The following is an 18,188-nucleotide window of genomic DNA, read 5'->3' as shown; positions in this document are numbered from 1 at the left end:
CTACTACACAACATAGAATGATGTCTGTTGAAGACAATGCATTTCGATCTCAACCTTCTGTGAAGTTGCATCCTCCTGTATAAGCGCGTGGCAAGGCTGAATGCAGGTGGGGAAACGTACCTAGCAGCAACATTTCTGATTAGTAACAAAACAAAATACAACACACATAGCTGTTACGGCACTTGTAGATTTCTGTTTCAATGTTTACATGCTGGTCTCATCAGCAATGGCGGCAGCAGCAGTTCCCTTTATCATTTCTCAATGAAGCAGAGAGAGCGAGAGAGAATAAGCATGCCAGAGAATGGCACACTTGAACAGGTTGTGTTGTGATATTATCGGTTTAAAAACACATCATCATTCATTAACTGTTGACTAGATGAATTGACAACTGAAAATTGATATTGTCCATATTGAACTCTGAACTGAACATTCTTAATGTGCCGGCATAATATATGTTTCATATTTACGAATCGTAATGGTCAAGAGCTCCTGTAGTGAACACCACAAAATAGTAACAGATTTTCTGCACTTACAGATAGGCTTTCAGTCCTTGTGATGCAGTTTGTACAGTCTTAGAAAAAAAAGGTGTTATCTAGAACCTACAAGGGTTCTTCTGCTGTCCTCCTAGAAGAATCCTTTGATGAACCATTTTTGGTTCTAGGTAGAAACCTTTTGGTTCCAAGGTGGCGCAGCGGCTCCCGAGTGGCGCATCAGTCTAAGGCACTGCATCTCAGTGGAAGAGGCGTCACTGCAGTCCATGGTTTAAATCCAGGCTGCATCACATCCGGCCGTGATTGGGAGTCCCGTAGGGCGGCGCACAATTGGCCCAGCGTCGTCCGGGTTTAGCCGGGGTAGGCCGTCATTGTAAATAAGAATTTGTTCTTAACTGACTTGCCTAGTTATATAAAGGTTAAAAAAAACAAGTAGAACCCTTTCCACAGAGGGTTCTACACTGAACCCAAAAGGGTTCTACCTGGAACCAAAGGGTTTTCCTATGGGGACAGCCGAAGAACCCTTTTTTCTAAGAGTGTATACGCTGAACGGATCTGACAGAATGCCACAGTCATACACAGAGACAAGACTCTCCAATAATGATGGCCCTGAAAGGTTCACATCCACCTTTAAAGCGTTCATTGCCTATGAACAATTATGACCGTACCGTACAATGTCCAACACCAAACACATACTCTAGCTCCTCACGCAACCACTGGATCTGATGGTTTCTCTTCGGGATGAAGATGATCTTTCTTCTGATGATACATGTATAATCTACTGTATCTACGGAGCGTCTTGTCAATCACTAATGCAGATCAGATACACAAACTAGTACATTTCCAATTTACCACCAGTTGTTTTTTTTACAACAATGTGTGTGCGTGTGTATATGTCAGCTCAAAAGAAGAGCAGATACTGTCTTTTCCACGTTTTGAAATGGTGTGCATGTATGTGCTTGCGTGTGTTTGTGTGTGTGTGTGTGTGTGTGTGTGTGTGTGTGTGTGTGTGTGTGTGTGTGTGTGTGTGTGTGTGTGTGTGTGTGTGTGTGTGTGTGTGTGTGTGTGTGTGTGCGCGCTTGCTTGGGCATGTTTGCAAAGTTGGGTGCATATAGAAAACCCTGAGTGTCTAAGTACGTTTCACTACATCAAAAGAGGCTCATCTCACTGTCATAAAGCGCAAGCGACAGCACATTAACATTGGCATTGCAACTCCATTGAGAACAACAGAAACACAGAGAGAAAGACATATTCTAAGTACCTCTTTACACATTTTCAGTTATTGTCCCTGCAATTAAAATGAAGGCAAAGTAAGTAGACCATACAAAAGCAGTCTTTCCTGTACTGTGAGACTCTAGTCTGTGCTCGTTAATGTCTCATTACACAAGTGAAACCTGTTCGCTGTTATGAGCTGCCTTGTTCTCCATTTATTATGGTAACCAGAGTGAGTTTTCACATTGAGTGCAGACAGCTTGTCTAATGGCTGTGTTCAATAGCGTGACCTCAGTCGGGTAACTGTTAGATGATTCTGCTGCAAGAATTCAAAGCTAAATATAAGCATGACCAATGTGCTACTAAGCAAAATAATGAGTGCTAAATGAACGACAATAGCCACCAATAGTCACTTTGCGCTTATTGTAGCGGTACGTTTGACAAACAGCACACTTAAGTGTCCTGTCAGTTAATGAGGCGATAACGATGATGTATATGTGGGCCTGTGCGCGTGTGTGTGATTGTATAAATGTGCTTGTTATTCTCCATTACATTCTGTTACTTGATCCATCTACAGAATAGTTAAGACTTAAGCCAATATGCTACAGCATTAAACATCTATATGCTATACGATATATGTGAGCTTGTTTCTTTACTCACTTCTCTCTGACATTTCTATAATAGATCATAGTAGAAAACATTAAGGTGGGACTGGGTGTGTCTGCAAGGAAAATGTTTACATAGCACTTGATCAGTCAAATGATAGATGCCTTTAAGTATCAGATAACATCCAACTAGAATCATGTCTGAGCTTGTCTGTCTGCGTATACGTGGTGCATACGTTTATCTGTGTGTAACATTATATTAGAAATCTGTGCATTTAAAGGGTTCAGACAGTGGGTTTTTGGGTGTCTCGGTCTTAGTCAGACAGAGCACACTAAGATTTGTTCAACACAAGTCTTTCTTTAAGCTCTGTCATACCAGAAAGGCCAATTTACTCCTTCCTCAAGTTCCAGTATCACTTATATAAAACCCAAACACAACATCTAAACGTTTCTCTTTCCCAGCTTCCCTTCCATCACCCTCTCAAACAAACATCGCGCCTGTCTGTCCCGTAACATATTTGGTTTCCAGCGGTGATCAGGTAAAACAAGACTGTCTGTCTGGGATGATTACTGACTTCCTGGCGTGTGAACTCTGACCTATATGCCCCAAGGCCACCTGGGAGGTGTTTTTTTTTTTAAGGCAAGAGGTTGCCTAACAGGTCCGGGGTGAGGTACCCTATGGGCATTGTGGGCAGGGGCTTGGAGGGGGGTTGTGGAGGGCAGGAGGGGGACCTCTGGGGGGAAGGAGGGTTGAGGAGAAGGCTATGCTGGGAGTCAACATCTTGTACCACAGTGTAGTCCAAAACAGGGGGGAGGAACTGAGCAGGGGAGTTGGGAAGGATGTACAGGGACTGATAGTTCCCTAGAGGGGTGGTATGCAGGAGATAGGGGGGAGGTGGGGGGAAGGCGTGGTAGACCTCCCCAGGTGAGGAGGGGTCAGGGGTTCTGATTTGCCGGCCACTGCTCTCTGTCGTGTAGCCCCCAGCCTCAGGATCCACCACCAGCAGCTGAGACGGTAACTTCTTATTTCTCCTCTCCTCCTCCTCCTCCTCACTCTCCTCCTCCTCTCCTCCTTCCATTTTCCCATTCTTCTTCTTATCCTCCTCTGTTGTTGGAGCGTTCTCCGGGGCTCTGACCTGCTGGCCTGGTGAGAGCACCACCCCTCCGGCGGGCATCACATCGCTGACCTGGGCATAGAAGTTTATGTTGACCCAGCTATGAGGGCCTCCCAGCTGGGTCTGGACCAGGGGCCTCTCCCCTCCCTCTGGAGCTAAGCCTGGAGCTTGGAGCCTTGGGCATGGGACCTCCTGCACCTCTAGGGCCGGGGGGTTTGAGTGGCTCCGCCGGTTCCCCAGGCAGGGTTCAACTTTTTCAGGTTGGCTGGACAGGAGGGCAGCCATCAACATTAGGGTCTCCTGGTCAGGCAGCTCTGGATCATAGTCATTATCAGGGATGCTGAGAGAGAGAGAGAGAGAGAGAGAGAGAGAGAGAGAGAGAGGGAGAGAGGGAGGGAGAGAGAGAGGGAGAGAGAGAGAGAGAGAGAGAGAGAGAGATAGAGAGAGAGAGAGAGAGAGAGAGGAGGAAAGAGAGTTACCATTCCAGTTCTCATCGCCACTGTAAGAGCTGCTTCGTGCCTCCATAAGTGGCTCCAGTCTACACTTTCCTAATGTACAGCAGCCTACAGCTAGACACGAATGTGCATCCAATCCATCCAACAAGTATACGTTAATGACAGTAGGCCTATAGTTCACTCTTTCGGTTAGAAGCATACATTATTTTGGATTTGTGTGCCCGTGAGAACTGTTGAAACGGCAAAACATAATTCAATGTTACGTAGGCATAGTTACACTTAGTGCATTTTCCGAGATCTCCAAGATCCAGGATTCGTACAGGGTTTAATGTTCAATGTTCGAAGTCAATTGTTAAATGTTTAAATAATGACAAATAACACTAATAAATGTAATTCATGTAAGTAAAGAAAGATAGTGTTTTGTGTCACACAATCTGTGAAGACTCCAAGCAATCAACTCATGAATTATGAACAACTCATGAAATTATGTGTAAACATGTTTTCATTCAACTATTATATTGAATGTCGGCTACCTGTTCTGTATGTGTTCCTGTGTGTAAAATTGCCTCGGCTAAGAGGGTAGGCTACCAGCAGTGGTGTAGGCCTAGTGATGAGTAAAGGCAAGTAAATGCCATTTACCCACTTTTTTCAGAAAAATGCAGTGAAAGTATAGGGAGTGTTACTTTTTTCACCTCAACCGGCAGTCAGAGATTACCCACCAATTTTTACCACTACATCACTGGCTGCCGGTAGGCCTGTTTGAAGTTCATCGTAATACACATTGTATTGACCATTCCGTTTTTCCTGGGACAGTTTCAGCCCCATTTCAGCTGTACCGGCTTTTCAAGCTACAAAATAGGTCAATTTGTAAGCAAGATGCATCAATTAAAGATGCACTATGCAGAACTTTCCTGGTTGCTAAAATTCTAATAGTTTGCCTAATTTCAGTTTATCTGACAAAACAAGCAAGAATAGTGTAAAGAAACATTGCACCATCTAAACCGCTGTGAAATATATTTTCCATAACCAAAAATATACTGCTCAAAAAAATAAAGGGAACACTTAAACAACACATCCTAGATCTGAATGAAAGAAATAATCTTATGAAATACTTTTTTCTTTACATAGTTGAATGTGCTGACAACAAAATCACACAAAAATAATCAATGGAAATCCAATTTATCAACCCATGGAGGTCTGGATTTGGAGTCACACTCAAAATTAAAGTGGAAAACCACACTACAGGCTGATCCAACTTTGATGTAATGTCCTTAAAACAAGTCAAAATTAGGCTCAGTGGTGTGTGTGGCCTCCACGTGCCTGTATGACCTCCCTACAATGCCTGGGCATGCTCCTGATGAGGTGGCGGATGGTCTCCTGAGGGATCTCCTCCCAGACCTGGACTAAAGCATCCGCCAACTCCTGGACAGTCTGTGGTGCAACGTGGCGTTGGTGGATGGAGCGAGACATGACGTCCCAGAAGTGCTCAATTGGATTCAGGTCTGGGGAACGGGCGGGCCAGTCCATAGCATCAATGCCTTCCTCTTGCAGGAACTGCTGACACACTCCAGCCACATGAGGTCGAGCATTGTCTTGCATTAGGAGGAACCCAGGGCCAACCGCACCAGCATATGGTCTCACAAGGGGTCTGAGGATCTCATCTCGGTACCTAATGGCAGTCAGGCTACCTCTGGCGAGCACATGGAGGGCTGTGCGGCCCCCCAAAGAAATGCCACCCCACACCATGACTGACCCACCGCCAAACCGGTCATGCTGGAGGATGTTGCAGGCAGCAGAACGTTCTCCACGGCGTCTCCAGACTCTGTCACGTCTGTCACGTGCTCAGTGTGAACCTGCTTTCATCTGTGAAGAGCACAGGGCGCCAGTGGCGAATTTGCCAATCTTGGTGTTCTCTGGCAAATGCCAAACGTCCTGCACGGTGTTGGGCTGTAAGCACAACCCCCACCTGTGGACGTCGGGCCCTCATACCACCCTCATGGAGTCTGTTTCTGACCATTTGAGCAGACACATGCACATTTGTGGCCTGCTGGAGGTCATTTTGCAGGGCTCTGGCAATGCTCCTCCTTGCACAAAGGCGGAGGTAGCGGTCCTGCTGCTGGGTTGTTGCCCTCCTACGGCCTTCTCCACATCTCCTGATGTACTGGCCTGTCTCCTGGTAGCGCCTCCATGCTCTGGACACTACGCTGACAGACACAGCAAACCTTCTTGCCACAGCTCGCATTGATGTGCCATCCTGGATGAGCTGCACTACCTGAGCCACTTGTGTGGGTTGTAGACTCCGTCTCATGCTACCACTAGAGTGATAGCACCGCCAGCATTCAAAAGTGACCAAAACATCAGCCAGGTAGCATAGGAACTGAGAAGTGGTCTGTGGTCACCACCTGCAGAACCACTCCTTTATTGGGGGTGTCTTGCTTATTGCCTATAATTTCCACCTGTTGTCTATTCCATTTGCACAACAGCATGTGAAATTTATTGTCAATCAGTGTTGCTTCCTAAGTGGACAGTTTGATTTCACAGAAGTGTGATTGACTTGGAGTTACATTGTGTTGTTTAAGTGTTCCCTTTATTTTTTTGAGCAGTGTATTATATTTTCAGATTATTGAAGCTGGTGTACAAAACTGAAAGTAAAAGATGCTAAAAATTAAACTTAAGAATGGGAAGCATAGAATAGCGCACATAGAACACATCTACAGCTTCTTAGACTGGCTTTCAATAAGAACGACAGTCCTATAACACACATTTCTATATGAATTCGGAGGGTCATCCCAAAAAAGTTACATATTGCAGCTTTAATGTAAGCCTAAAAATGACTGACCTTTTAATGTGGAATGAACACACCCAGTCATGATGTTGTCATCTGATTGTCTACCAAATCACTACAGAAAATAAGCTACCTGTGCATGTTTGTCCACTCCAAAATAATTCCAGCATCCAAACTGTATGTACACTCGCCCCATTTGATGAACGAAAATAGACATCTGTTTACAAAACACCAAAAAGTGTACCCAATGACATTCTGCAATTGCCATTGATTATGAACTGATGAATTATGGACAACTCATGAACTAGGGTCTAAACTTGTTTTGATTCAACTTATGTAGGCCTATTATATGCATGCAGTGCATTGTATGGATGCTGGAATTATTTCGGAATGGACAAACATGCACAGGTAGCCTACTTTTTGAAGTGATTTGTTTGACAATTAGATGAAAACATTATGACTGGTTCATGCCACATTAAAAGGTAATACATTTTTACCTTTAAAATACGTCTTTATTATTAGGTCCATAAAAATAAAAATAAACGATGCACGCGCGCACCCAAAAGAGACCCCACCAATGTCACGGTTTAATTCGCAATCTGGTTTCAGCATTAAATATAATTTACATTTTTTTTACACACTTTCATTTATTTTACGATGTCAATATGTCATCTTTTTTGTAAATGTTTTGGCGACAGACTGTTGGCAGTTGATAGAGTTGCAGAGTTAATTGAAAATTATGCCATTGTTGATTAGATACTTTTTTCATTAATTAGGCTATTTTCTATTGAACAAAATGCGTTTCCACTAGAAACTCATGGACAATATGGACACAGATATACAAAATTAATACTACTGTATATACTGTATGAATACAAAAAAAAAAGTATAAATTACCAAAATTACCATAGATTATTCCGGTAACTTTGGTAAATGACCAGTAGCTTTGCAAACCTATCCATACCGGAGGGTGTGAGAGCAGCCATGGTTTGTGCGGTGGTTGTTGTGACCCAGGCTCAGCAGTCTCTGTGTGTCTGAGCTCTGGTTGTCCTCCTTCTCCCCAGGCTCAGGCTCGTCTGCGTCCGGCTCGATGAACTCCATCCAGGACTCGTCCTGGTACAGGTCAGGGGGGTAGGGATGGAGACCCCCCATACCACCAACACTCAGGAGGAAGTTCAGCTCATTCAGCTTTCCCTTCTGGATAGGGTGTGGATGTGACAGAGGGAGAGATAGAGGCAGAGAGTGTTTGTGAAGAGGGTATGGGTTTGAGACAGAGGTACTTATATGCCTAAGCTCGGAATTCAAGTACTGCAAGCGCTTCAATCATCTTGTACCACATTTCATTGCCAAGCCCAAATTTCTTTTACAAACAAAACCTATTGTATTAGTATAGCTTGCCCATAGAAATAGAATCTAGATTCTATTTCTTTGAGCGTGCCAACATCCCAAACTGTTGCCACAAAGTTGAAAACACAGAATCGTCTACAATGTCATTGTATGTTGTAGCGTTAAGATTTCCCTTCACTGGAACTAAGGAGCCTAGCCCGAACCATGAAAAACAGCCGCAGATCATTATTCCTCCTCCACCAAACTTTACAGTCGGCACTGTGCATTGGGCAGGTAACGTTCTCCTGGCATCCGCCAAACTCAGATTCGTCCGTTGGATTCATCACTCCAGAGAATGCGTTTCCACTGCTCCAGAGTCCAATGGTGGTGAGCTTTACACCACTCCAGTCGACGCTTGGCATTGCGCATGGTGATCTTAGGCTTGTGTGCGGCTGCTCGGCCATGGAAACCCATTTCATGAAGCTCCCGACAAACAGTTCTTGTGCTGACATTGCTTCCTGAGGCAGTTTGGAACTCTGCCTCAGGACAGGCGATTTTTACTCGCTATGCGCTTCAGCCCTCGGCGGTCCCATTCGGTGAGCTTGTGTGGCCTACCACTTCGCGGCTGAGCCGTTGTTGCTCCTAGACGTTTCCACTTTACAATAACAGCACTTACACTTGACCGGGTGCAGCTCTAGCAGGGCAGAAATTTGACGAACTGACATGTTGGAAAGGTGGCATCTTATGATGGTGCCACGTTGAAAGTCACTGAGCTCTTTCTACAGCCAATGTTTGTCTATGGCGATTGCATGGCTGTGTGCTCGATTTTATATGTGGCTGAAATAGCCGAATCCACTAATTTGAAGGGGTGTCCAAATACTTTTGTATATATAGTGTACTTGATCAAACCTACTCACAAGATAAATGCATGCGCACACACACACACGCATGCACACAGTGTTTTTGGTCTTACCTTAAGCAGTTCTGGGTCAATCCCTTTGATTTTGGGTGCAGGGACAGGAGGCAGAAGAATCACCATAAGTCTGAGAGGAAGAGGGAGAGAGGAGATGAAGATGACGGAAGTGTGTGTGCGTTTGTGTTTGTTTGTTTGTCCTCACCTCTGCTGCTGAGAGAAGATGATGAGCATAAGGAAAATGGCCACGCCCACTGCCCCGAAGATCAGGACCAGAGTCACAGTGAACGTGGACTCTAGAACAGGATCATCATCATCATCATCATCACCAAATCAATAAATAACAATGATTTAACTATTAGCATTATGTGGTAATCCTACCCTATCCCTGATAAGGTTCTTCCTTGCGCAAGATGGCTGCCATGTTTGTTCTTTGTGTAAACAACACTGTCCCTCCTCTCTACCCCAACCCGTGCCGCCCTGACCCTGACCTCTCACCTTTACTGGGAATCTCTGACACATGGACAAAGATGGCATCACTGAACTCCCCAAAGTTATTGAAGGCCCTCATTGCGCAGTGCACGCGCACCTCATACTCCTCTCCTGTGCTAAGGCCGTAGATTGACTTCTGAGTGCCAAACTCATGCTCCAACTGAGAGAGAGCGGGAGACAGAGGCAAAAAACTTTTGTAAGAGAGGAATACAATCGAAAGCTACGAAATGTTCAAATAAAAGGTTTATGTCTTCCTCTTATACATTAAATTACGTCAACAACAGGATCACTCTTCTTGTTATGGTGTCGACAGAGTTTCAGTGTGGTCTAGCACTCAAAACAGCAGAGGCCGCTGGGTAATAGGCCGGAAGTGCAGTCAGGGTATGTGTGCGAGTGTGTCTATGTGTGACTCACCACTTTCCAGTGTGAGTTGTTCCTCCTCCTGAACTGGAGTTCGTACACCAGTGTCAACCATCCAACGGATACATCGGCCGAGGGCGGGGGTTCCCAGCTCACCATGATGTCATAGTTCAGGCCCGACCGGCTGACGTTCAGCAGCGTCCAGTTCAGGGCCACCGGGGGGTCAGGGTGCACTGTCAGGTGCCAAAGTGCAAAGGTCAGTAAGGGACTGCTTAAAATGATTAAAACGCACAAAAACTATTGTGATTGTGATGAATTGTCTTTGGGAAATAAAGATAGACATGATTTTAAAAAGGTAGTATTAATATTTAATTAAATACAGAAATGTGTAAGCGGCTTAACTTAGCCCGTCCCGCGGCTCAACTAACCCATACCCCAAACTATGTTTCCAAAACTGTAATGTTTACATGAATTCAGATTATTTCCAGGGATACACAACATCCTGAATATATATATGTAGATATCCTTGTTAGAAAGGATACTATATTTCCCTAAACAACAAGATGCTGAAGGTAATAAATGGCTTAACTTACCCTACTCTCCCCTATATGAATGACTAGTTACTAGTGACAGGACTTTGGGTGTATCTTAGTCTAAAATGGCTTCTTTCTCCTTATGCATTATCCATTGACTAGAAAGAAGTGGACCAGTGAACCAATATATCATGGTTTTCAATATAGACCTCAATAAGTTTAATCATGTGTTTTCGAGTTGGGCTGGAACAAACGCTTGTACTCCCTGGGACTCCCAGGACCAGAGTTTCACATCCCTGAGCTAGTCTATAGACAAGAAGTCCCAAACTGCATTCAGCCATTGGTAATTTTTTTCTTGAGAGGATGGTCAACATAATAACAAATAATTTCTGCAAGAAGCCCAAACATATATAATATTTCACAAAACATAATCATTTCAAACATTTATTACATTGGCATACGATAACATACCGTGCCTTTTGAAAGTATTCACACCCCTTGACTTTTTGTTGTTGTTGTGTTACAGCCTGAATTTAAAATGGATTCAATTTAGATTTTTTTGTCACTGCATGGCCTACACCAGTGCTTAATTTGTTTCATTCCGGGACCCACTTGCTAGGATCCTTTACCTCTCATGGCATGAAACATTATTTTCACTGTATGCAATGTAAAAAGTTGAATAAAATTAGAGTTAATTCAAGTTGCCTCCTCTGTATTTTCCTGCCTCCTAAAAAAAACATAATGTGAAAACGAGCCTGATATTCTAAGAATTGATTGTTGGGCCGGCCCCGGTTTATGGTTCGCACACATTGTTGACTATAGACCAACACTTGGCCATTGCTGTGGTGAGAGAGAGAGAAGCGCCTGTATCTCTCGCAGAACCTGAATGATATTCACTTTCTCCTTCTCTTTGCTCTGAAAGACATGAGCCAACTCTCATTTTTCCAGTGTTGTACTTCATTTATTTCCTTATAGAATCACAGCTGCGAGAAGGGTGCTGGAGGTGCCACAGCACCCCTGATAAATTGAAATACATTTGCCAAAGTTATAGAGCTCCTGCTGTCTGTTCAGAAAGAAAGACCAGGAGTAGGCCTATAATTGAGTTACAGAGGATTTTTAATATATAGCCTACAGTAGCTGTGGATTGTGTGTAGCCCATTCACAAGGCATGCCAACAGTCTGGAAGACGCGGCAAATCTGTCAGTGAACAGCATGTGGCCAAAACAGGCCTTTTGTAATATTTCAAATACAATTGTGGGAAAACAAATTGTTGGGACGCAAATAGATTATGCTGAAAAGAGAAGACTAATCTGTCTGTAGGCCTAATGAGCGAACAGTAAAATGAGAGAGACAGGCTTTTGGCACGAGTGCATCAGCAATCGCTGGTGAGTGAGCTGCACATCATTGGGTGAGAAAGCTTTCTTAGGACTATAATTTCCTCCTCATATTATACAATATGGGTGTCTCCACACACCTAAGCATAGGCTATTGATGGATTCAAGACATGGTCGTTTTTATTGATCTCAGATTCTCAGTTTGTCAGTGTTATCATTTTGATAATTTGTGAGTAATAAAAAAGATTCTTCTAAAGTCTCCATACATCTAAAAAGATGTAGAATTGCATGAAATGCGTTTATAAAAAGGCAAAAAAAATCCGGACCCTAGGCTTAAAAATACAACCCCATGTGTGCAAACTTCTGCAAGTGCCTCTACTCTACCACTCTATGCCAGCATGCAAAAGTGATGATGATGCATGCAATGCATTAATAAATATATTTTTTTTTAAAGCCCCAGGTCGCCCCCCTCTCGGCTCACTCTGTGTTCAATAATAGTGTTTAACATGATTTTTGAATGACTCTCTCATCTCTGTACCCAACACATACAATTATCATTTTAAACACAGATTCAACCACAACGACCAAGGAAGTTTTCCAATGTCTCGGAAAGAAAGTAAATGAGTATACATTTTAAAAAAGCAGTTATTGAATACCCCTTTGAGCAGCGTGAAGTTATTAATTTCACTTTGGATGGTGTATCAATACACCCAGTCACTACAAAGATACAGGCGTTCTTCCTAACTCAGTTGCCGGAGAAGAAGGAAACCACTCAGGGATTTCAACATGAGGCCAATGGCTGTGATAGGAGAAAACTGAGGATGGATCAACAACATTGTAGTTACTCCACAATACTAACCTAATTGACAGAGTGAAAAGTAGGAAGCCTGTACAGAATAAAAATATTCCAAAACATGCATCTTGTTTGCAACAAGGCACTAAAGTAATAAATTCTAACAATTCACTTTTTTTCCTGAATACAAAGTTTTATGTTTGGTGCAAATCCAATAGAACATATTACTGAATACCACTCTCCACATTTTCAAGCATAGTGGTGGCTGCATCATGTTATGGGTATTCTTGTAATCATTAAGGACTGAGGAGGTTTTCAGGATAAAAAAGAAATTGAATGGAGCTAAGCACAGGCAAAATCCTAGAGGAAAACCTTGTTCAGTCTGCTTTCCACCAGACACTGGGACATGAATTCACCTTTAAGCTGGACAATAACCTAAAACAGGCCAAATCTACACCGGAGTTGCTTAGCAAGAAGATTGAAGTGAATGTTATTGAGTGGCCGAGTTACCATTTTTACCTAAATCTACTTGAAAATCTATGGCAAGATCTGAAAATGGTTGTCTAGCAGTGATCAACAATCAATTTGACAGAGCTTGAAGAATTTTCAAAATAATAATACTAATGTTGCACAATCCAGGTGTGGAAAGCTCTTAGAGACTTACCCAGAAAGACAGCTGTAATCGCTGCCAAATGTGCTTCTACAAAGTATTGACTCAGGGGTGTGTATACTTATGTAAATGAAATATTTCTGTATTTCATTTTTAATAAATTCGCAAAATTTTCTAAAAACATGTTTTCACTTTGTCATTATGAGGTATTGTGTGTTGATGGGAGAGAAAAAACAACAAGTTTATCCATTTTTTATTCAGGCTGTAATACAACAAAATGTGGAATAAGTCAAGGGGTATGAATACTTTCTGAAGGCACTGTATGTGTCTATATTTATGCATGGGAATACTTGGGAACAGATTTCCTGAATCAAAATCACTGAGCTGATTTCCTGGTGACGTTACAGTCTTTTATATCCAACAACGAAACTTCTAAAATCATTTTATTTTTACTTGGGGGGCCAAATAAAATCCCCCGTGGGACGAATTTGGCCCGCAGGCCGAGAGTTGGGGAACCCTGCTATAGACCATGTCTATCACACCGTCCACCTTACATCAGAAGAGCATGTCTGAAACTTGTGTCCCTGCCAGTGTACCAGTGTCCACTAGTCACTTGGCGTGAAACCTCCCTTAATAAAAACCCCTGCTATGGTCAAACATTTAAAACATTTCTGTTCTGACTGATCATTATCCCCCTTCTTCTGTCCATCTCTGCTTTTATTCTTCCATCCCTCTCGGAACAACTGGTTTCTGGTAAAAATGTCCTACATCCCGCGGCTATTGTCAGTCTCACATGCTGATAGTAATTTTCTGCCCTTGGAGGGGGAAGGGATGGAGGCAGATGTTGCCGTGCATTTGTAACATTTAATTACTTTTCCTACTGTGTCTCTAATATCGATACATATTCAGGCACAGTGCATTCGGAAAGTATTCAGACCCCTTGACTTTTTCCACATTTTGTTAGATTACAGCCTTATTCTAAAATTGATTAAAAAAACTGAAATACCTTATTTACATAACTATTCAGACCCAAGGGGTCTGAATACTTTTCCAAATGCACTGTAGGTACAGTATCTTAAAACTGTGGTACCGTCTAACAGTGTGTTGGTATGGTCTGATATTGACCAACATGTAACAGGACTTTGCTGTTTTTCTGCTGTTTCTGGCTGATAGTGATAACTGGTTGGCCAGCTAGGCCTTCCTAGAAACCTGCCCTTGTCCTGGGAACCCAGTGTGTTTGCAGGTTTTGATTTCAACCCAATTAGCGTACTCCCATCATCAGTAATTAACCCCTCGCCCCATGACAAATATTTTAACAGTTTTTCACATTTAAATGACCTAATTAGACAAATCTCCAAAGCTGTTTTGCTTTTATATGAAGTCTAAGCTTTTTTGCATGCAGTCAGTTTTCAATGTTTTTAAACAAGTAAACTACTAAGCCAGCAAACCACAAGAGAAGTCCTAGCTCTCGAAAACCCTTATTATCCATAGGGTTTTTCAGAGCTTAGCGTCGCCCACGGCTGGCTGCATGTGAACTACAATTCCGAAGCTGGGTTTTAACGTTTAGAAACATCAATAAACAGTTTTCTAAACATATGCTGATATGCCCCTTATCTTTCACATCAGCGAGAAAGAATCTTTCAAATAAAAAAAGTCTCTTACAGGTACTGTAACAGTTTTGCACAGATCCATAAGCTGTGTGTGCCTCAAGTTGACAAACTACACTTCCTCCCCAGTTGCACTTACAGGTGCTTCGGAGCACGCATGATAGCTAATTAGCACAGGTGGCAGCCTATGTCTTTTGTAAACTAGCAGTGTAATATAGAGATAAGGTGTGTAGTAATTATACTTTTTTTATTATTATTTATCACTGATACGAAAGATACGTTCCTAATGTTTCCAAAACCTTACCGCAAGCGATGTGTATTAACATTCCGAACAAGCATCTGGGATCTTAACAAAACTCCCCGGCCAGAAGATACTATCATCAATAGGCACTGTTAACTACTATTAATGGGTTAGCAAAGTCCCTCTTTTCAAATGCAAACAAGCTGTGTGATGAATCAACAACCACAAATGACAATACATTGAGAATAATGAAAGTAGACTCTCCACAAGCATTCAAAGTTTGGAGGATACAATCACTGACAGAGTGGCCGCTGACATCAGAGAGAAAATGGAGCTTATTCGAGAGGAGCTTAAAAAATACTTTGAGGACTTACTTACCAAGTCACTAACCTAGAAGCGGACATGAAAAAACAACCCTCTTCCCGCAGTGTTTCTATCGGACTCCGAGGTTAGTGATCTAGGTACCCGACTGAAAGTGCTAGAATATACTCCTTGTGAGTCCGCTGACACATGCAAAGAAAACATAGTCAGCCTGAACACTGTGAACTGTATTATTAAACATGGGCCGAAAATGAAGGTCATAGTGTGTGTGACTTCAGAAAGGAAATAATCACACAACGACAGACCAGAAATAATACATTAACTGATTAAATTGCTTTAGAAAGGGGTACAAGACCGGGATGTCCCCACTCCCCGTCCTGTTTGTTCTGGCAATTGAGTCGCTTGCAGAAATAATTAGACAGGAACCAAATGTAACAGTATTTGTAAAGATTAATATCAACTAAATTTATTTGCAGATTATCTCCTGATATATCTGACCAATATTGAAAACTCACTGCTCCTTTGCTAAAAGGATTTCCAGAATACTCAAAAATCTCAGGATACATTTTTTTTAAATAATAATAATGACAATAGGAAAAATAAAACAAATAACTTACAATCAACAGCAATCCTTTAAAACCCCTAGAGTTGACATCCTTGCCCCCGCGAGAATCTAATTAGCATAATAAAACAACCCCCATAAAAATCTGTCAGTTTAAGCTAGAAATACAAAAGTATGTGGACACCCCTTCAAATGAGTGGATTCGGCTATTTCAGCCACACCCATTGGTGACAGGTGTATAAAATCGAGCACAAAGCCATGAAATCACCAAAGACAAACATTGGCAGTAGAATGGCCTGTACTGGAAATCTCAGTGACTTTCAACGTAGCACCGTCATAGGATGCCACCGTTCCAACAAGCCACTTAATCCAATTTCTGCCCTGCTAGAGGTGCCCCGGTGCTGTTATTGTGAAGTGGAAATGTCTAAGAGCAACAACGGCTCAGCTGCGAAGTTTATATATATTTTTTTTTTATTTCACCTTTATTTAACCAGGTAGGCTAGTTGAGAACAAGTTCTCACTTACAACTGCGACCTGGCCAAGATAAAGCAAAGCAGTTCGACACATACAACAACACAGAGTTACACATGGAATAAACAAACATACAGTCAATAATACAGTAGAAAAAGTCTATATACAGGATGTGCAAATGAGGTAGGATAAGGGAGGTAAGGCAATAAATAGGCCATAGTGGCGAAGTAATTACAATATAGCAATTAAACACTGGAATGGTAGATGGGCAGAAGATGAATGTGCAAGTAGAGATACTGGGGTGCAAAGGAGAAAGATAAATAAATACAGTATGGGGATGAGGTAGTTGGATGGGCTATTTACAGATGGGCTATGTACAGGTGCAGTGATCTGTGAGCTGCTCTGACAGCTGGTGCTTAAAGATAGTGAGGGAGATATGAGTCTCCAGCTTCAGTGATTTTTGCAGTTCGTTCCAGTCATTGGCAGCAGAGAACTGGAAGGAAAGGCCAAAGGAAGAATTGGCTTTGGGGGTGACCAGTGAGATATACCTGCTGGAGCGCGTGCTACGGGTGGGTGCTGCTATGGTGACCAGTGAGCTGAGAAAAGGCGGGGATTTACCTAGCAGAGACTTGTAGATGACCTGGAGCCAGTGGGCTTGGCGACAAGTATGAAGCGAGGGCCAGCCAACGAGAGCGTACAGGTCGCAGTGGTGGGTAGTATATGGGGCTTTGGTGACAAGACGGATGGCACTGTGATAGACTGCATCCAATTTGTTGAGTAGAGTGTTGGAGGCTATTTTGTAAATGACATCTCCGAAGTCGAGGATCAGTAGGATGGTCAGTTTTACGAGGGTATGTTTGGCTGCATGAGTGAAGGATGCTTTGTTGCGAAATAGGAAGCCGATTCTAGATTTAATTTTGCATTGGAGATGCTTAATGTGAGTCTGGAAGGAGAGTTTACAGTCTAACCAGACACCTAGGTATTTGTAGTTGTCCACATATTCTAAGTCAGAACTGTCCAGAGTAGTGATGCTGGACGGGCAGGCAGGTGCGGATAGTGATCGGTTGAAGAGCATGCATTTAGTTTTACTTGGATTTAAAAGCAGTTGGAGGCCACGGAAGGAGAGTTGTATGGCATTGAAGCTCGTCTGGAGGTTAGTTAACACAGTGTCCAAAGAAGGGCCAGAGGTATACAGAATGGTGTTGTCTGCGTGGAGGTGGATCAGAGAATTACCAGCAGCAAGAGCAACATCATTGATGTATACAGAGAAAAGAGTCGGCCCGAGAATTGAACCCTGTGGCACCCTCATATAGACTGCCAGAGGTCCGGACAACAGGCCCTACGATTTGACACACTGAACTATCAGAGAAGTAGTTGGTGAACCAGGCGACTTTGGCTTCAGAGCGAAACACTCCACAGAAACGGCCAACTGCTTTCTTCTGGAAAATGTGAAGTCCAAGATGGACAAAGGGGGCGTTGTTGGGGCTGTGTTTCTGGACCTAAGGAAGGCTTTTGATACTGTTAACCATGAGATTCTCATCACAAAATTGTCCAAGTTCAACTTTTCCCCCGAGGCCTTGAGATGGATGAAATCATACCTTGAAGGCAGAACTCAGTGTGTCAGAGTGAGCAATGAGCTGTCGCCCACTCTTAGCTATGATGTGGGCGTGACCCAAGGGTCAATACTGGGGCCCCTCCTGTTCAGCCTGTACATTAATGATCTGCCTTCTGTCTGTACTGGGTCTGAAGTTCAAATGTATGCAGATGATACAGTGATATATGTGCATGCAAAGAGCAAACAACAAACTGCACAAGAACTCACTACTGTAATGGTCCAGGTTACAAAGTGGCTCAGTGACTCGTGTTTGCATCTCAATGTGAAAAAAACTGTTTGCATATTCTTCAAAAAGAGGGCAATAGATGCTACTGAACCAGATGTCTATGTGTCAGGGGAGAAGCTCC

The 18,188-nt window shown here is 42.9% G+C and overlaps 1 protein-coding gene across 2 annotated transcripts in view; it reads right to left on the bottom strand.

Annotated features, from left to right (window-relative positions):
- Positions 1–1,089: 1,089 nt before the first annotated feature.
- ghra (growth hormone receptor a) overlaps positions 1,090–18,188 on the bottom strand; it is a 72,953-nt gene continuing 55,854 nt past the window's right edge. For both annotated transcript variants that reach the window (XM_029716421.1, XM_029716422.1), the window contains 6 exons: positions 9,809–9,987; positions 9,401–9,554; positions 9,108–9,198; positions 8,963–9,032; positions 7,628–7,860; positions 1,090–3,763 (listed from right to left, as the gene is read on the bottom strand). In XM_029716421.1, coding sequence (XP_029572281.1) covers positions 2,944–3,763; positions 7,628–7,860; positions 8,963–9,032; positions 9,108–9,198; positions 9,401–9,554; positions 9,809–9,987 — 1,547 coding nt within the window. In that variant the 3' untranslated portion in view covers positions 1,090–2,943. The remainder of the gene's footprint in view (positions 3,764–7,627; positions 7,861–8,962; positions 9,033–9,107; positions 9,199–9,400; positions 9,555–9,808; positions 9,988–18,188) is intronic.

This window comes from Salmo trutta, chromosome 27 (assembly GCF_901001165.1).
Source record: "Salmo trutta chromosome 27, fSalTru1.1, whole genome shotgun sequence".
NCBI classification, from domain to species: Eukaryota; Metazoa; Chordata; class Actinopteri; order Salmoniformes; family Salmonidae; genus Salmo; species Salmo trutta.
Note: the sequence above shows the minus strand (reverse complement) of the source record. Positions and strands in the feature narration are given on the sequence as shown.